The sequence below is a fragment of the Halichoeres trimaculatus genome, unplaced genomic scaffold, assembly GCF_033239565.1.
Source record: "Halichoeres trimaculatus isolate MK-OKI-2021-1 unplaced genomic scaffold, fHalTri1.1 fHalTri1_scaffold_22, whole genome shotgun sequence".
In the NCBI taxonomy this organism is placed as follows: Eukaryota; Metazoa; Chordata; class Actinopteri; order Labriformes; family Labridae; genus Halichoeres; species Halichoeres trimaculatus.
In genome coordinates, this window is record NW_027437200.1 from 9,289,654 (window position 1) to 9,310,265 (window position 20,612).

The 20,612-nt window shown below is 40.2% G+C and overlaps 1 protein-coding gene across 23 annotated transcripts in view; it reads right to left on the minus strand.

The window, feature by feature from the left end:
- camk2d1 (calcium/calmodulin-dependent protein kinase (CaM kinase) II delta 1) overlaps nt 1–20,612 on the minus strand; it is a 112,967-nt gene that overhangs the window by 23,973 nt on the left and 68,382 nt on the right. For 12 of the 23 annotated variants that reach the window (XM_074662459.1, XM_074662452.1, XM_074662455.1 and 9 more), the window contains exons 5-9: nt 18,553–18,618; nt 13,238–13,310; nt 6,666–6,768; nt 2,699–2,782; nt 1,885–1,979 (exon numbers count right to left, since the gene is read on the minus strand). In XM_074662459.1, the coding sequence (XP_074518560.1) occupies nt 1,885–1,979; nt 2,699–2,782; nt 6,666–6,768; nt 13,238–13,310; nt 18,553–18,618 (421 nt within the window). Of the gene's footprint in view, nt 1–1,884; nt 1,980–2,698; nt 2,783–6,665; nt 6,769–13,237; nt 13,311–16,138; nt 16,212–18,552; nt 18,619–20,612 lie in introns of all 23 variants that reach the window. The other 11 variants (XM_074662460.1, XM_074662444.1, XM_074662456.1 and 8 more) reach the window with 1 other exon arrangement.

Consider the following 20,612-nt stretch of genomic DNA (forward strand, 5'->3'; position numbering starts at 1 on the left):
TCCTCCTCCTACTTTGGAGTATGTCCCATAAATCACAGTGATCTAATGTTGAAGCCCGCAGAACAGAGGTGCTGGTAAAGCCCCATTTCCTCCAAGGTTAAGCTTGGTCTTGTTTGCATTTCCACAGCCAACCGTGCTCCCTCATGGTAGGCGGCGTGTAAGCCGGATGCCGACAGCAGCATGTAATGTGATGCCATAGCAGCCCGACATAGTGTACCCCGCTAATAAATCCAACAAAGAAGAAAAACGTGACACAGTAAACATAGAGCAATGGTGGAAGACACCCAGCATTCCGAGAGGGGATCGCTTCAGTCTGGCACCCGTACGGAAGGGTCCCAAAAAGTGGAACGGCTCTTCTCGATTATTTGGGGACCTGTCCCAGGATAAGTCAGTGGGAACGCTACAAAATGTGAACCGTATCGAGACGAACCGAACCAGATTGCTTGGTGGAAACGCGGCTTAAGCTAGCCAAAGGTGGTGACATAAGGTTGCATTTGATGTGTATATTCTGCGGTGGAAAAACATGTCTTACGTGAAGGTAAATAGAAGAAATCATGATGTGTTAGAGTGTTTAACGGATGGAAATTTGACGAATACCATTTTTCTGAAGACAATATTTGTTTTACCAAAAATTTAAACCCCCTGTTCTTATTGATGATCAGTAGAGATTGTGAACCACCACAAACGGCTCTGAACTTTTCTTTAATCAATGACAGAATCGCAATCAAGCAAGAGGCTCATCAGAGAGTGTATTTTTATCATGGGCTCAGTTGTTTCAATGTCGACACAGTTCTAAAGCAGATGTTTCATTCCTGTTTTAATCAAATATCTTCTGACCTGTGGTTTGCTGGTATGGGTTTACAGCTTTGAGAAACAAAAAGAGACTCTGGGCTATTATCGTGAGGACATACAGCAAGAGGCACATCCCTGCCAGGACCCTCGGCAAAGCCAGGTCCATCAGCTGCTTTTTTTAGTCCACAGATGCACATTTTGTTATCTCTGTAGCAACTGGCTTGCTTAATAAAGCCACATGAATTACAATATTACATTTTTAAAAGTTTCAATGTTGAAATACTGTCTTAAATATTTCAGTGTTGTGGCTGTAACTTATTTTACTGTTTTGTTTGTCTGTCGCTGCTGACTTAAAATATTGCCCTTAAACACAGATTTCACTTGGGATTATGTTCTTAAAATGCATCATCGAAACAATTGTTTTAAAGATTTCTCAAAGCAAGAACTCAGATTAAAATAAAAATCAAGCGTAACTATTTACTATCACACTGACAAGACGATGAAAAGCCTGAATGATGTCGCTCTAATCTTCATTTAGAACAGATGACAAACCTGCGTTAATTTATGATTGATTGCCAGTTAGCTACAGAAAATCATGCTGTTAATCGGGATTTAAAAAATTAAAGATCAATAAATTAAAAAGATAATCAAATCAAAGAGGGAAATCTTTATAAAACTAGCAAACACTCAGACTGTAGACTTAAGCTCATCCTCAGGTAAAAGGACTGATGAAGAAAAACTGCATTTTTTCTGGCTCAACACGCAAGTTGCTTGACTTCCTCTGCCTTCACTGGATCAAAAATAAACATATTCAAAGAGGAAAAATCACTTGTTCTGTCAAAGTGTTTCACTTGGTTTCTGGGAGTCTGTCTCAGAGGGAAACTTCTACATCATGTTGTAAGAAATTTCAAAATCTTGAGTTTTTACAGAACTTTTTGTTTTTACAGAACTTTTTGTTTTTACAGAACTTTTTGTTTAGCCCCCCCTTCAGGAGTGTGTGATGATGTTTTCCACATGTTGTCTCACTTTGTTGATCGTGGTGTAAAAATATTCCTGCCAGTAAAGTTTGTTGAACTTGATTTAAAAACTCACATCATAAGCTCCAGCCTTAATCTGCTGGTAGAGTCTGTGCTGGTCCTCGTCCCAGAACGGAGGATATCCCACCAGGAGGATGTAGAGGATCACACCTGTACACACACACAAACACACACATAACACACACAATGCAAAGAGTTAATCCTGACAGACAGCTCACATTGTGACCCATAAATCCTGCTCAAAGCTGAACACACACAACGGTAATCACACTACGACTGAATCCAAAACTTTGCACCAACAGTCTGTGTATAGTGCACATAACACACACAAGCACACACACCAGAGCTCCTGTGTGTGCTGGTGTCACAGGAGACCGTTTGTTTTTTTGATCTGCTGCCAGGTAGAGATGAAAGGTGCTCTATCTGACGAGGATACGGTCTGACCACAGACACGGCACAGACCTCTGATTGTGTGGACGCAGTGAGTCAGCACAGGTGTGTGTGTGTGTTTTAAACAGTGTATGTGTGAGAGTGAGTCTGACATCTCAGGCCCAGGTGGCCTGGCCCATCAGAGGGGTGTGTAATGAGCATCAGCAATGATTAATTCAAGGGGTTGAAGGCCTCTGTATTCCTCTGTGGTATATAAAGCAGACAGTAACACACACATACTCACCCACACACACACAAATCAGTAGCAAAGGACTGATTGTAACCGAAACTGTAACACACATCACATTCAAAGCACATTAAAGTGAACAATCTGCAGCTTTACACACAGCTCTCTTGTGCCTTAAATGACCTGAACGTAAAACTTAAAATCCATCATGTAACTCTGTAACTACTGTAAGCAGCATCCCTGAGAGCCTTACCACAAGCCCACATGTCCACTGGCTTGCCGTAGGGATCTTTCCTCAGGACCTCTGGAGACAGGTACCCTGGTGTGCCAGCAAAACCTGAAACACACACAAACACACAAATTAACACAGTTCTGAGAAGAAAACATGAGCCCGTTGTTCAGTGGTTGTTTGAATAATCCTGTTACAACTGGGCTAAAGACGGGGTATCCTGCTTTAAAGGTGCTGGATGTTCTGATATAAAAGAGCTTCATGAGATGATGAGGTCATCACACAAGGATCTCCTAACTAGTTCATGCCACGTTGGGAGGGCCTCAAACACCAAGGTCTGCCCATAGCTCTGCCTCTGACAGGCCTCCAGAGGGCCAACCAGAGAGAAGGAGGTTTGTGGAGTGGGGAGCCTTAAAGAGACAGCAGCTAAAACAAAATGTTCAAACAGGGCTAAAGTGAGTGTTTTCTAAAATACCACTGGGATATGAATGGGGATTTGTTTTTAGATGTCAGTCATGTGATAATACCAAGTGGGCACCAGAGGGATAGAAGAAATACATAATAGCTTTTCTTTAAAGGTTCCATATTGTGCAAAAATCACTTTATTAAGTCTTTTAGTGAAATTTGTGGGTCTTTGGCTTTCCCCCCAGCCCACAAAATGTGATATTTAATGACAAAACCTGTACTTAGTAGTGCTTGTGAATGTAAAATCCTGACCTAAGACGAGTTGTGTGGATTTTGGGGATTTGCCGACGTTAGCGATTCCCTTTTTTGACCAATCAGGAGCAAGTCTGACCTGATTGGTCCACCGAAGCAGATACTCCCAAACCCCTCCCTGCCCACTCCTCTCCCCCGCTGCTGGAGAAGCAGCAGCTATAAACTGCCACATAGTTCCATGCACAAGCTTCCCATCTCTGAAGAAGACAAGACTAAGTGGCTAGAGTTCATTTATCAAGGAAATGTGCCAGCTACACTCAGTAAAACTGTGCATGTGTGTGCTAGTCACTTCACGGCTGACTGCTTTTCCAACTTTGGACAGTACAACAGAGGGCTGGCGAATAGACTGGTCCTGAATCCAGGCGCATTACCAACCATTCACCAACAAACCTCAGACCCTGGAAATGTGAGTATTTTAAATGCTGTGTGCTGTGGAGCAGATGTAAGAGCTTTTTCTCAGTGTCCCCCCTGTCTCTGTGTTAGCTTCAGGATGCTAACCTTTGCTGTGGTTAGCCTGTTGTTTTAGCCTGTAATGTTACGGTAAACAAGCTTTGCTGTTTTCCAAACATTGTGCACTCGGTAGTCATGGTTACATGGCGCCGCTCTCAGAGAAGTGCAGGGTGGTATCAGCGGTGGCTCATTTACATATGAGGTCACGCCCACTAAATCAGAGCGTTCTGAACAGAGGGGCTATGAGAGCCTGGAAACAATGCTGCTGTGCTTGATTTATTGGCTTTTTGGAACAAAACATGTTACGACCGTTTCATGAATACATCCATATTATCCATATTAAACTGCAGAAATGAGCATAAGATGGGACCTTTAAAGTAAAAAAAAAAAGCCAAAGAATTTGTTTCTTTCCCACTGTAAAGCCAAGACTTCATTTTTCTGTTTGTATGAGGTTTAAAACTATGCACATTTTAGTTTTGGTGTTGAAGTTTTTAGTGCCAATAGAGCTTATTTCAAAAAAACCTTTCATATTTATCTGGCATAAAAAAGAAAAACAGTAAGTATACAACTTATATTACTTTCAAAAACTTAAGGCTTTAAGGGTTAGAGGGCTGTGGAGTTCCTGAAAATACTTAAAAAACACATCAATATGTCTTTACTGTATTGTATGTAAGAACATACAATGCTTAAATTACTCCAGGAAATAATATCACAAGCATAAATCCTCATGTGGGCACTAACAGGTCTGTATGGGTTAATACATTTTCTAACTACACCACACATTTCTCAAATGTTTATTCTGACCATTAAGCCCCTCTTCAAGATGTGTGACGGAGTATATAGCTTGTTAAGACCTGCTCCAAACAAAACACTCCACAGTAAGGATCAGTGGTCCTGTACAGTTTATGAACCAAGGTTAACAAGCTCAAAATGGAGAAACTTTCTCTGTGGCTGTGGAGTTCGGCTTGTGACGGGCTCCATGCAGCCCACTTTACAAAATCAGCTTTAAAGCACCGCCAGGCTGCTTTGTGCAATGAGACGTAGTACGACTTGTAGTAAAGTCAGAAGACAGGCTGAACTGGTTCCAGATGGAGCGAGGCTGGAGCGAGGGGAATAGACCAATTATTCCTCTGTTCCTCAGGGAATAAAGAGAAGAACAAGGACTAAAATACTCTGAGTCCAGACATGAAATCGGAGCCAGGAGCAGTGGCACACCCAGTCCCTTCAGACAGGTGGGACTGGCTTTACTGATACAACCACAGACGGTTGATTTTCCAGTTTAAAGAAATGAAATAAAACTGGGACAAAAAGATCTCCAGGGTTCTTTTTATTCATATCAGCTGAGCAAGACCTGTCCTGAAAACAGATGCTGTTGAGTGATTTATCTGTTTTATCTGAGGGAAAAACCCACATTTAGAGATATTTGAATCTAAAGTTGTGTGTCAGTGGGATGATAGACCTTAGAAGAGTCACATGGTGGTTTTGTGCTGTCTGTCAGGTGATTTATTGCGGTCTGCTTTTTCTATGTACCTGAGGAGGACTGCAGAAAAACTAAAGTTAAAACTGGAGTAAAAATATGTTCTGGTTTAGTTTCCTGAAAAAGAAATAATATTTTAATACGAGAAACTAAAGAATTACTTTTCTCTGTCTCCACAGGCAGTTTTTTTACTCTTTACAAACAATTCAGGTGTCGTTTTTTCTTTAATATCTTTAAGTGAAACATTTTTTTTGACTCATCCCAAGTCTAATAAGATTTAAAAATATATATAAGACAAACATTTGCTTAGATTTCAGATTTTTCATCAGGTAGGATGAATAAACCCCTACAAATATACCAACAGATAGTGTTAGAAAACCTTCATGAGGCTGTTCCTTCTCAGCAGGTTTATGGAAAAAGGGCCTTGGAGATTTTTTTGTCACAGTTTCATAATATTTCTTTAAACTGGATGTCTAATGAGACATTTCTTTCAAATGAAAATAAACTTTTAAATTTCAGTTTTTGCAGTCTGTCCAAGTTAGAAAGAAAACACAACTATGTTGTTAAGGGAACCATTTAACTTTAATACAGAGAGACCAACAAAATCAACTTATTTGGACCAGGCTGCTTTTAGTTTGCTAGAAACTTTATAAACCATTGAGATTTGTGCCACTAGAAAATGGATTTTGATTATAACATTAAATTTGAACCGCATGATCTGAAATTGAATTCAGTTTTTTTAAATGAAAATTATTTGCTCTGGAACTGTTTTCTCATCTTATTGAAAATTCAACTTTCTATTCCTAAAATTAAAAAATACAAAATTCAATTTCAGTTCACACAACTCAGATTTGCAACCCTCCAGCCAATCACTAACCTTTTAATATCACTATGGCAGACAAGGCTTAGTGGTAAAAAAAAAAAAAAAAAAAGGCTAGGGATGGCCATATAGCGCTTAACATCTCAACATACCATTTTTATTTTTAAGAAACATTTCTTGAAATTATCCCTGTGTTGAAATGGGGTTAGACACTGAGGAAGAAAGAGCTGGGCAAGCCACCTTCTCCCAGGACTATGGGGCCTCTGTGCATGGAGCTTTAGCTAAATGTTGCTCATTCCCAACACTTTTTTTGTCGACCAATCCCTCACTGGTAGTCAGGAAAAGCAAGGAAATATGATCTTGGGTGGGCTTTGACCTTTTTTGGTTGAATCAAGCTTATTTTGCTTCTTTCGCCTATGCTAACAAGCTTGAAACGAGCAAGTAGCTTTGCAACGTCAAAAACACTTCAAACTTCTGTAGAGATCCCAGAATCATTAAAACAGAGTTGGAGAGTTGTGTTTACTCACCAAACCATGCCTGCTGGTCCCCCTGCACTTCAATCGCCAGGCCGAAATCTGCAAGTTTAACCGCTGCTCCCTTCAACTTGCTCGCGAGGAGCAGATTCTCCGGCTGCAGGCGAAGAGTGAGACACAAATCTTTCAGCATCGTGTGGTGAGTTTGTGATATTATTTCCGAGCTAAAGATCTTGGTGTGTTTGTTTACAGGCAGCTCAGAGGCATTCTGGCAGCAGGACGGATAATTATCAGAGTAATAACATTAAGGACTGATGTCATGATGTGAGTTTGAGCAGTTAGCATTAATAGCGGCGCTGGAGGCCAGCTGTAGCAGCTGTTCGCTCTGACGGACAAATATCTGCTGCAGGGAGGCATGAAGACTCAGAGTCGGCTTCTCCTGACTCATGTTGAGCCTGATTTCATCCAGATTCAGTCTGAGGCCACGGCTGACCTCAGCCCAGCAGCACCGTTGGATGTCACAGGACAACGCGCTGGCGGGCTGAGGTGAAATTGGGCGTGTGAGCCCTGCTGGTGGACACAGACAGAGAGAGAAAGAGGCCGACCGTGACTCATGCTAAACCCCAGCAGCAGAGGGAGGAGGAAGAAGAGTGCGAGCTTCATTAAAGGTTGAAAACAGATGAATTATGTATTTTCTGACATTTTCAAAGCAGTTTTCTTTATCAGGCCAAATTAGAAATGATTCTGAACGACTGAGCCGTAAATAAAAGAGTGGGAGGCTGATCAGAGGGGAGCTGCTTTTATTTAAAACTCAATATCAAAAGATAATTTATAACATGAGGAGCCATGTGGGCCATAGTTCATTCTGAGCCTCTCACATACATTTATTTCACTTTAATACAACACACATTACATTCTTAAGTCTCTCTGTCTGGGTCAAAGTAGCTAAAAGTTACGAAACTTTTTGGGCCTTTTTATTTGGGTGACTGCTTTATCAGGCCACAAGCACGAGCCATAAGCCTGTTCTTAAAAACTGATTTGATAATTCTTGCTGTTATGTGCTTTCATAATGGTTGTTTAAATGTAAAAACAGATGTACATAAGACACTCAGAACAAATTATGGCTCATCAAAATCTTCACAGGCTGTCTTCACTGTCTGCCTCGGGTATTTACTTCAGACGTTTCATCCTCTGAAATCAACTAAAATACATTTCCTTCAGTTAATGCTCATTTTTCTCAAGGTTGCTGGAGCAGTTAGTAGAGCGTGTGTGTTTTCTGAATCGTGCAGTTCCTGAAACCTTTGTTTGTGGGCAAAGGTTCGAGGACGAGGAAGAGGAAAAGAGAGATAGAGGATGGAGTCAGGGTGGGTGCATTCATTAGTATCATGCAGTCATTGCAAACGCTAAGTCTGTTCATCCCCAGTCCACTGAAACCCCAAGAAAAATGTGACCTGGAGAGGAGGAGAAGGTTATCGAAATACCCCAGACTTGTGGCTGTGGAACCCTGCACTGAATTAGAACTGAGGATAAAGTGCATCAAACTTAGACAACTCTGTTTGTTGTGAAAATAAGTTTGATTGCAGAGAGGTCTTTGAGAGTTTGTACCTACTTCACACCTCTGTATCATTCTGGTGAGTTGATAGTCTTAGTAATAACTAGCCTTGTACTTAGTTTTCTGGGTAATAGTGGGCATGAAGTTGTGCCAGTACTCAGTTAAACAAAAAAAAAAAAAACTGATAGTCAGAATCTATTGGTATTCAAGTCCAAAAATGTGTGTATTTTCTCATTAAGGTACTTTTAGCTTTCATTAGATCTTTGATCACAGTGAATTCAAATTATAAAAAAAAGAAAACCAAGCACAGTTGAAAATGTTTGACTCCTTCCACTGCTGCTACCTTCAGCTTGCATCACATGACGCTTCACTTTTTTAGTGAACCCTGGTCACGTACCACAAGGGATCGGTACCGAATTGGGTACTTTAATAGGTACCGACAGAATTCTGTCTATAGTACCGAATACCAATTCACATAAAATTAAGTGGTACCATGTTTTGGTACCTAAACTCATCCTTGTGACTGTGAGGGAGTGGAAAAGAGGGGGGACCAACTGTACATAAACACAGAATTATAAGTTTATATATTGAGAAATGAAAATGTTAAATTGAAAAACGTTTAGATTGCATTGTTAAACAATTTAATGTTTATTTCTACATGAACACAAGCAAAAGTATCATTGAGTGCCGGGTTGTCGTTTCAAATGTAAAAAGGTACCCATCCCTATGTACCACCAGTGCTCATCTACCAGCTCCAACCTCACAAAGCAGAGCTAACGTAGCCCGGCTCTTTGTTTATTTATAGACTCTCAAGTGAAACTAAAACTGGACTTCACCAAACCAGATCACTTTGTGATTATGCACTGTTAGTACTCTGGTAGGCTCTGAAGCTGTGCCTCCTGAACAAGTCACTGCCACACAGTCTGCAACTTCTAGTTTGAGCCAAAGTAAATTGTTCGTTTTAAGCTGCATTAAAATTCAAGCTACCGCTCTGATCTTTCTTTGACATGACATAATTCACTGTTTCCTCCGCAGATTTCACTCATAGATGTTGTTAACAGAGTCAGCAAAACATTCAAATGGTAGTAAACCCACACCTGTTTGATAGTTAAGTTGAAGACACTGTTATATTCTGTGAGTAACTCTAGGACCACTGATGGTACAAAGGCCTCACTTTCAGAACAGGCAGCAGCTCCATTTGGTAGCTGCCATTCTGCATAACTTAAAGCTTAACAGCACAAGCTTCATTATTTTTCCCTCAAAGGTTCGGACTCTGAGAGTCTGCTCCTTCAAATCTGCATCCTGAGGAAATTTAATGAAGCTCTGCTTTAATCTGCTTTATCATCACACAGATGGTGCCATATGGACGGAGGTTGCTCTCTGTGATTTAACACCTGCTTGTGCGTCAGTGTGTTTTTGTTTTTTACAAATCACTAAATCAGTAAAGTGTTTCGACAGCCTGTAATTACAACCCAGTGTTTCTGTCAGGCCTGCAGAGAGGGTTACAACAGGACAGGACAGGCGACAGGGAAATACACAGGGATTAATTCAACAAGGTCAATGCATAACATCAGTGGTTCCCAGACTTTTTCATATTAATATTTCCACTCCAATTAGCAACTTAGGCAACCATGAGTTCAGATCAAAAGTCATGATTTGTCAAAGATCTGGTTCTGGTGAATCTTAGTTTTGCTGTAAATAGGAAGAAACAAGGGGGCCTCAACTGCGAGAATGAACTGAAAACATTTTTTTCTGGGTCTTTTCTGGGTCTTAAGTTTGCTGAAATAACAACACCATAATGCAGTCTAGTAAAAAGTAAAGCTTTGCCAGCTATGTCGTCAAGACCAGAAGAAAACATCTTTAACAATGTCCGTTGAAAGGAGGTGAATCCAACATTTCTGGTGCATTTAGAGGCCTCAGGAAATCTAGACACTGATTGTTACTACTGACAGTTTAAACAGGTTTGTGTTCAATTAATTTGAAAGTTATTCCACAAATAAAGTATGTTCTTCCTGCTTTTGCTCTCCAGGCTATTTTTCCTCCAGAAAACTGTACTTGTGCATTATTGTTGCTGCAAATGCAAAGACAAACATCTGCAACCCTAAAATCTAAAACTCCTCCTACAGGCTGGACATTTTTATATGGAATATGTAAACAGAGATACAGCTGTGCCTAAAAGAGGTGGATATGAGCATCATTTTGTTTTTTTGAAGCTCCCATCAAAAGTTCGACATGCAGTTATCCAAAACAGGATTATAATTTGCAAAAAGAACATTTTGTTTTCTAAAGACGCCCTAAAACCAGAGGTTAAACTGTTAACTCACCAAAACTGTACACAGAGGTTTGATATTCCCGGATTGATATTCATATTATACTATTGATATTAATGAAATACATTTATTAACAATAATTTCAGATGGTTTTGTATTTCTGTAACTCTGTGTACTCTGTTGTGTGTGTGTGTGTGTATGTGTGTGTGTGTGTGTGTGTGTGTGTGTGTGTGTGTGTGTGTGTGTGTGTGTGTGTGTGTGTGTGTGTGTGTGTGTGTGTGTGTGTGTGTGTGTGTGTGTGTTGCTCCTGCTCTGTATTTGTTTTGGTTGTATTTGTTTTGCCTTTGTGTTTCTTCTCCGAGCTGTGGCTGCTGCCCAGCAACAGCCAATCAGAGCACAGAGAGAGGACACATGCAAAAACACAAGCCTCTTACTGCTGAGCATCACTCGGACCTCAAACACACCTGCTTCATTTGATTATCAAATCAGAGCTTAGAGGACCAACCTCAGTGAGAAAAGCAGCATTAAGGATGAAAACTCGACCACGAAGGGTGCTAACAGCCTAGTTCTTCCACAAAGAGGAGATGACTGACCTCAATGTCTCTTCTGATTAAATGCTACAACTCTTTAATGTGTCTACAGTCAAAAAAAAAAGTTTTATGACCCAGTTACAGGATGGGGTTTCTACTTTGTATGCAAATAGAGATGTTTAAAACAGAGGATCTTCATTTAGAGGGGAAATATACTCCAGGAATGAAAAAAAAATGATTTCAAGAGTTAGATTTAACTTACATTTAAATAACTTAATCATTTGAGCATAGCAGCTGAACTTTTACCAAAATCTATAGCAAACATCCTTTGCAAATAAACAGGCTCTATGATGCTTTCCCTTAAGCCCTGCCCCTACATTTAAATAGTTCCTGCCTGCACTTTTACTCTCTCTGCATGTACTCAAACTTACTACACAGTGATTAAGTAATGCTTGCATTAAATCTTTGCAGGCAATAATACACACCTGATCCACATTTAAGGAACCACTGAAAGATTAGATTTGAATTCAAATTTAAAGGATTTAAATCTTGTACTGTTGGATCTTAGAAAGGACCAAGCAGAAGTTTAAAATACAAAAAGAAGAGATGGGAGTGAGACAAAAACAAAGATCTGAGTGAGAAATTTATTGAAACCAACAAATGACTGAAATAGGCTGTTCCTCAGCTGATCAAAAGTTTAAGACCACAGCCTTTTAAAAAATCTGCTTAATGCTGTAGATTTATTGTCAGTTTCTGTCAGGTATTCACTCTGTCATGACCTCCTGATGGCAATGGTTGAAAAGCTTTCTCTCTTTAAACGTGGTCGCATCGTTGAGCTGCAAAAGCAAGTCCTCTCACAACACGCCATGACCGCTGCAGTTGGACGCAACAGCCATTTTGAATCTTAAACAGATTCTGAAAGTTATGGAAAAAAAAAGTCAAACAGTAGAGTCAAAACAATTTCACTAGCACTGAGCTGGAGGATCCCATTGGCTGGCCGTCCTCAACCCAAACCAAGGCTGGTCAATTTCTGGTGCAGACTGAAGCCCCTTAACCACAAGACAACATCTGTAAGAGAAGGCTTTAAGAACAAAAAACGTCTTCCTGACCTCATCAGAGAGCACCAAACATGGGACATGGAAAGGGGGAAGAAAGTTTTATCCTCTGATGAGAAAAAATTGAACCCCAACGGTCCTGATGGCTTTGATGTGACTGGCAAAACGAGGAGATCTCACTGGAGAGGCGCCATCATGATCTGGGGGCTCTTTCCTTCAGTGGAACATTGGAGCTTTAGGTTGGTCAGCACTGTCAAACCACAGATGGTTGAAGATGAAGATGTTACATGGGGCCTCCTTCATGACTGAGGGCCCTGGTCTGTGTGGTAATGACTGGGTTTTTCAACAGAACAACGCTGCAGTTCCTGGTGCCCGCCTGACAAAGGACTTCTTCCAAAAGAATAACTTCACTTTTTTGGGACCACCCTGCCTGTTCCTGTGATTTTACGGACATCAGTTACAGAAAGTGGATGCCTTCCATGCAGCTATCTTCACCACTAGCCTACTGGAAACACTCACATCAAGCATGACAAACAAATTTTTGAAGTGATCAACAAGAACTGTGGAGCTCCTCATTACTGAGTCAATTTTCTTGAGCTGTGGTCTAAAACTTTTGATCTACCGATGAACAGCATATTTCACATTGATTGTTGTTTTCAGCAAATTTCTTACTCATTGTTTTGGTCCCAATTCCCTTTCTTTTGTATTTTGAAACTCTAGTTAGAACCTTTTAAAGATCAACAGTACAAAATGTAAATTCTTGCAAGCTTTCAACTGGTCTCAGAATTTTGATGAGATGTGTAAATGAGTTTGTGCCCAAGAAAGAAATGTGTAAGTGTGTTGTGAACATATACTGATGGTGGTATTGACTTCAGTCTTTGCTTTTGTGCATGAAAAACTCTGGATTACGAGAGAGATCACCAATCACATCCAATGAACCACCTATCTTGTGGTTGCAGGGGAACCACCTGTTTTGCTGAAGTGTGAAGTTGTTTCATCACAACATAACCCTGGAAGATGTGAAGGTGTGAGCCATCGTGTGTGTGTGTTATGTGGGAAAGTGAGGGTGTGATGTGTCTTTGAGGCAAGTTACAACAGAGCAGGTGTAAAAAGAGGAGAGGAGGCAGAGAGGAAAGGTGGGAAAAGTTGGAGCCCCAGGATGGATGGGACAGAGGAGGATTCTGTGTGGTTCTTTGCTAGTCATGGTGAGTCCACTTACCTTGAGGTCGCGGTGGACCACGCCCATCTGGTGGCAGTGGAGCACAGCCTCTAGGATCTGCTGAATGCAATGACTGCATGCAAACACCAGGGGGCCATGGGTTAGTGACAAGCTACCACTCACTGTCTGTGGCTGAGAGCTCGCTTTGACACTCGGGGAGCCGCTGGCCGTGTTCGAGAGGAGGCCGAGCTGTGTTCACAGCGTTCCACCCAGCAACCGTAATGAGTCGCAATTTAGACCGTTTACTCAAATTCAAAGTTCCAACAGCACACCCAGGAAAGAAAAATAGCTGAAATTTTATCATGGACTTCAGCAGCACGGCCAGCTCTCTGCCCGAGTCTCAAAACAGAAGTGGTGTTAGCTCCTGGCCAACTGGAGCCTGAACCCTGGGAGACTGAGGAGGGGGACACAGGGAGCATGGAGCAGCTGTTTCTGCTTCTTGATAGTCTGTTGGGTCTGATTGCGTTTGCCTTTTAGTTCTGCGTCACAGATGGATAGTTCTCAACTGTGTAGCTGGAAGAAACCACATTATCCTCTGCCCAAAAACAGTGTTAAGATCTCCAGTGTCCACTAAAGCTGTGGTTCACAACCAGAGGTCCAGACCCATAAGAGGATTTCAGAGCCGTTTTAAAAACTCACTTTACTTTAATAACTACCCTGTAAACTTCTGGTATTATCACAACTTTAATCCCATTATGTTACTACCTTGTTCTCAAAGCACTAAAACTTATTTTTGTGACATTAACACTTCAACTTCTCTTATTATGACATTATGACTTTTGCTAAAGCGCAACTGTTGGTATTGTAACAACTCAATATGTTCTGGTAAAATTATGACTTTTGTCATCGTAACATTACGACTTTATTCCCGTGAATAATTTTGTTGATGTATCATTGCAACTTCATTTTCATGAAACTCAGGTTTTTGATACTGTAACACGAGGACAATGACCTTGTTGCATTAGGAACTAAATTTAATGAGATCGGTACTTAAATCCTCTAACATCATGCCTTGAAACATGGAGCATTTCTATATGAATCTCATGACTTTGCAGCTTTATCCTTGTAACATTTAGAATTAATTTGTTCTATTTGGCCACCATTAGCATTACAAATTACAGTTTTAATTTATTCTCATCTCATAAAATTGGGATTTTAATCATCTAACATTACGACTCATGTGTATTATTGCATTATGACTTGGATACTGTAAAATTTATATCTTTATTTTTGTGGTATTATGAATCCACTCCCATATCGTTGTGACTTTTATCTCATAACACTACGACTTCAGTTCTTTTTACCTCCGCCAAGGAGGTTATGTTTTTGGGAGAGTTTGTCTGTTTGTCTGTGAACAACATAACTCAAAAAGTTACAAACAGATCTTCATGAAATATTCAGGAAATGATCAAAATGGGATGAGGAAGAAGTGATTACATTTTGGAGGTGATCCCGATCACTGTCTTGATCCAGGACTTGTTTAAAGGATTCTTTATCATTGTGAGATACAGCTGTTTTCACCATATGTGTATATAACTCCACCATAAATGGTCGGATTGCTTTGCAAAACAATACAAGACAAGATCACCATAATTTCTGACAATTGTAAAAGTATGATCCAGATCCTGACGATATTCTGGATACTAAGATCCAGAATATGAAATATGTACTGGGTCATCATAATTTTCAACACTGTCAGGTAACAAATTATCCTACAAACCTGCAGCTAACACCAAACTGTAGCAGACAGTCTGCTGAAAGGGAGTATAACATTAAAGTAGGACTAAAGTGTTGGTGACAATCACAATATGCTTGGCGGAGGTCTGCGCTCTCTGAGAGCTTTTCTCGTCTACTATTATTATGACTTTGTTTGTTTTGGTGCCACCTGCAGGCAAAGATGTGGATCTTATCATTTTATGGTTTTGTTCTATAAATTCCAAAGGAGTATTTTTTTTTTTAAGAGATTCTCATCATGCTCTTTTGATACCATCAAATGTGTCTCTCTATGGATATTTGCTAGGGAAGATGTTTCTTAAAAGTCTGTCAATCATGTGGTCTGACACAAATCCCCTTGCAGTGATTTTACACATTAAAAATTATAGTATAAGTTCTGAGTCTTTTTGCTGATGGCCATGTTTGCGTTAATAGTTCAGAAAGAGGCATCAGTATAAATCTTTGTTTCACAACAAGCTTTTGTATTTGAGTTGAATAAAGACAGTTTGATTAACGGAAAGATAAACTTTTTCTCCACATCACATCTGTCATCTGCACAAACAGCAGCATTTTTTATTAAATAAGTGAGTGGTTAAATATTTTAGGGCAGCAGTCTTGAGCAGACCAACTAAGAATTACTGACTCAAAGGCTTTGACAGGCCCTGCAAGAAGTGTGCTTGGATAACATCAGTTCACCAAATGTTATTGTTTTTGCCAGATATTATGTTTGGATTTGTTAACTATCAGTTTTGAACCAAAACAGATCATGTTATGACACTTTTACTGTCATGATTTGGAAAAAAGACTATCATCTATTTTCTCCCTCTTCCTTCTCCTCCTCCTCTTGGTCTCCCAGGCGTCAGCCTCTCAGCGGCCGAGTCAGAGCGTGGTTTCAGACAGATGCTACATGCACTTTGTGCCCTGGCATACAGGAGGGGCAGGCCATGATGAGATCTACCAGCCCCTCCTCAACACTACATGACCCACCGCCTCCTCTCCAGCCAGCCAGCCTACCCACAATGCTCTGTGGCAGGTGGAGTTACAACACCGTACGAGGGTGACTGGTGGAGGAGGGGGGCAGTCGGTGAGGGGTTAATTTGTCGACTGATCAGGCAGTGAGGAGCAAGGCGAGGTGCCGCAGGCGGGCAGGCCTGTGTCTTTTGGCTGTTACTGTGGTCACTTACTAACCTTTAGGTCCCTGTGCACTATGCCATTAATGTGGCAATGATTTACACTTTCTAGAATCTGCTGTATGCAGTGACTGTGGAGGAGAGAGACACCGGGCCAGAAGCAAAAAGGAGAGGAAGAGGGAGAACAGGTAAATGTCAGGAAACACAGGAACAAGAACGAAGGCAGACTGAGCACAACAAACACGTGAAATTACAACAACACTGGATCCATCGAGGAGAAGATTTAAAGAGGCGGTTCAACAGTCTGGAAATACAGATAATCTCTTCCTTTCAAGAGGGAGATGAGAAGATTGATACCATCTTTAGTCTGTTCTGTCTGGAGCAGAAGGAAACAGCTAACCTGGAGCTGCTGAAAATTTGAAAATAGACTTTATAACACGTCAAATGTTGCATTACTCACACTGAGTTTTTTTTTATAACTCTTACTCAAAAAGATGTAATCGAATCAGTTAAAGGATTTTTAGGCACTTAGGCAGCCAGCAGGACTTCAGTTTACCCAGTAATTCTATTTCAGTGTCTCTACAGGTGGCCATGTTTGGGCAGTTTTCTCTGTTTAGGCTCTTTGGTACAATCCACAGACTCTGAAGCTACTACATGCACATGTTTATATGTACGCTAGTCTAGCATGTGCCAGAGTTTGGCAACCTTCTGCTGTGTGAGTACACTAACAGGCCAATCCAAAAACAGACCAAAACAACAACAACAAAAAAGGCTTAAGATACTTAATTTAGCCAATTGATAGGAAATGAGACTACCTTTGTGCACACTTTCTACTCCTACTTCCTCTGATACCGTCACTGTTCTGTCATTTGTCATGTTGGTCAGAGCTGTCCCCTTCTGCACCCCGTCCTCAAACTAAACCGATCGCATCACACACACATCAACCATCACATATCTCTCTTGTAAAGGAAGCAGCTTGTTGAACAGTCTCTTTGGGATTTCTAACAAGAGGAGAAAACTACAAAGAGCACAAACATTTTCCATCAAAACAGCAGTTTCAGATGTCACCTCCAAAAACATTTTAAAAATCCACTCAAAAAATGAACCCAGAACTTTATCAGGAACCAGAAAGACCTGATTCCTGATGAATATAAACATACACAAAGAGAAAGGATTTTTTTTCCTACAATGCTTTTTGGTATGAATCTTATAATGCTGAAAAGCCTGTCTGTTTTAAATGGAGCCACATTTGTAAGAAACATGCCGGAAGCAAACAGCTTTTTACCTGACAGGCACTTGAAACACAATGATTTTAGTGGCGGTGGCGGGGGTGGTGGTGGTGGTGGTGGGGGTTGGGGGCTGAATTGGAGCTAAAAAACGAGCGCTAGCTTGTTTCTGACAGTGTTAGATTGTAACGGGGTCTCTCAGAGTACGTGAAATCACAAAGTATTACTTTAATGCTTTTAAACCCATCAGAGCACAAGTGCTCCCATTTACTCTCCAAGTACTCTCAAATCATCGTAACTTCTCCACTATTTTGGGCAAGAAAAAGTTCAAATAGTTCCTGAAAAAAAAGAAAGAGATGAAAAAAAATCCTGGCACGTTGTCTGACTCTTTTGCAGCCAAAATACCAAAAAATATAGGTGGCCTGGTTGATACTTGGCTGCTGAATGGTTTATAAGTTAATAGTGATGAATGAGTGGATGATTTGACAGCGCTGCTTAGGATAAACAGCATCCTAAATTTTGTATTGTAAAAGCAACCCAGTGTTAGCCCACGTAGTTCTATGGATAAATCCAAATATTCCTCTTGATAACTCCACGGTTTGTCATAAACCATTAATCAAAAAAACTATTGTTGCTCCATAAAACAGGAAAACTACAATCCCCTCTTTCAACTGATTTACTTGTACTGCTTTTAACTTAAGTTGCCTTTGTTTATGTTGACAGCAGGGGTGGCTGGTAGAGTCTAACTTTCAGAAGTTACTATCACTCCTTCTATTCCAACAACTAACAAACTAATATTTTAAGACTCCTCTGTCGCCTACCACCTGGTAACATCATCATGATGTCAGCCCTGAACGGTTTACTGGAGCATCTCCAATAAACTTCAAACTTCTTGAGGAAAAAAAAACAGTTTTATCTTCAACACTGTCTTAAAACAGTGAATATCAAACAGGGTTCTTTTTGAGTGAATTTTTAACAGACACGTCAGAAAGTGGAAATGGAAAAAGTACATTTAAACCCAAGGGGAAGGAAGACAAAAAAATGTTTTTTTTTTCTCTGACACAAAAGGCACATCAAAGACACCTTTTTCTTTTTTTTTCTTTTTTATGTATAATTGACGATAAGGTAACTTAATAACTTGCACTGATAAAATTTGGTGGCTTAAACATGCCTTTGGTGCAGCAAAAGAGAAAAAAAATCACATTTGAAAGTCAACGCAAAGATCAACACAACAGAGCTTACTGACCTGGCATCGGCTTCACTGTAATACTCCCTGGCAACAATATCCTCGAACAACTCACCACCGGTCACTCTGGGGGAGAAACACATTTAGGGGACAAAACAGAACGAGAGAATGTGAGTTGGTAAAGAAATACATGCATATCTTAAAAATATCCTGTACTGAGTTTGTAACCCTTCATTTGCTATAGATTGGTCAGGAACAACCACCCTTTTATCTTATCTCATTTTCCCTTTTTGTAAATCTGAAATCATAATAAAAGTAGGTGAAAAATGTTTTAGTAATAATGATAATAACCTCTAGAGCCCTCCTGCTGGAGAGAAAAGCTTTTAACAATGCTCAAAGCTCATCTGGACAGGACATTTTCTCAGAGGTGTGGGGTCAAAAGAAGATGCTGAAAGCAGTTTAATAATCTATATGTATGGTCATTGTTTATTCAGCTGGAAGAAGCTTCATGTGTTTCCATGAGGTGGTGGAGAACAGACAGAGTGCTTTTCCAAGACAGCAACGCTGAGAAAATCTAACTGAAATCAGAGCACTGTGCATCAGGATGTGACTCAGTGTTTGGAGCTAAAAGAAAGGATGACGAGTTCTTATGTTAGTCTGCAAGTCCACTGACTGAACAACAGGAAATACTGGAGCACATGTTGCTTAGCTAGCACTGTTATTGGGTTTTGACCGATCAGAATCAAGCATTAAGCACACGACAACTCAAAAAGGAGCTAAGAAGAGGCATGGTAGATCGTTTCTGCTCAGGAAGTCTACAGTCTTCTGGTGCGGAGGTGGTCTTCTTCAGTCTTACCCTGACTCTGTGGTGGTATAAGCATCTCTGATACTCACATGAAGAGACTTTTAAGAGTGGAGGAGAAGACCAGCTCAGTCCTAGGCTGGGCTGAGAGGAGAATGATGGGCAAGCTGTCGTCTCAGATGGACAATATGTCCAACTCTTTCAGGAGACTTTTGAGAAGCTCTTCCAGAGTGTCAGTGAAATACATAAAAGTGAGACTTTTTCAAGATCACATTAAGTCCCCATGGCTCTTTAAGAAGCTTGAGAGGTTTGTAAATATAGACCATGGAGTACTGAGCACCAATTATTGGGACACAGATCTTGGAAATGGATATTCTTGAGTATGTTTCATGTTATCACCAGAATATAAGAATTGTTGGTTTTTGTTAAGTTAGAATAAGTCTTTTATATCTACATAAGAAGCGAGACCCCTTCATGGAAGTGGCAATCTTGCGATTTCTGTTTCTGCGGTACTAAAGCACTGCAAAAAACTGAATCTTATCAAGTGTTTTTTTTTTTTTCAGTAGAAAAACGTCCTTTTATACTATATATCAGCCACATTCACCTTACCAGTCCAGAAAATTGTCTTAATTCAAGATATTTGAAGACAAAAATTAGCTCTAAAATGCTTGTAACAAGTAAAAAAAAATCTGCCAAAAGAACTAGAGAAAGTTACTTGGATTGAGGCATTATTCTAGTTTCAAGCAAATTTTCTTGCAAATTTTTCTTGTTCCATTGGCAGATTTTTATTTTTACTTTTTATACGCAATTCAGACCTTATTTTTGTCTTAAAAACAACTGGAAACAAAAACATTATTCTGGACCGGTCAATTGAATGTGGCTTATATCAAGTAAACATCAGAAACCTTTTAGTATTCAGAGAGGGGCTGTGCAAAAATGAATCAGTTGAAAAAAAAAACAAAAACAAAGAAGAAGGGGGAGGTGGTTGTGCACTTAAGACTGTACTGAGAGTTGTTTTTGTCATTAAAACTTAACTAAAGGTGGGTCACGCTAACCATGCATCACAGGAGCTCAAAGGAAATGTAGCTTCACCAAACAGGAGGGACGAGGATAGGGATGTTTCAGTCTGAAATCTGACTGCTAAATATTCCAATTTCTACAGACTGTACCTTTAAATGGGGTAAATCTACTCACAATAGAAAACAAACAGGGACACAACTTCATGAGGACACAACCTTAAAAAACATTCCCTAAATCCTTTCCTGAAAATCTGCAAAGAAGGGTGTTGACACATTTGGCTGATTCACACTGACTGTTG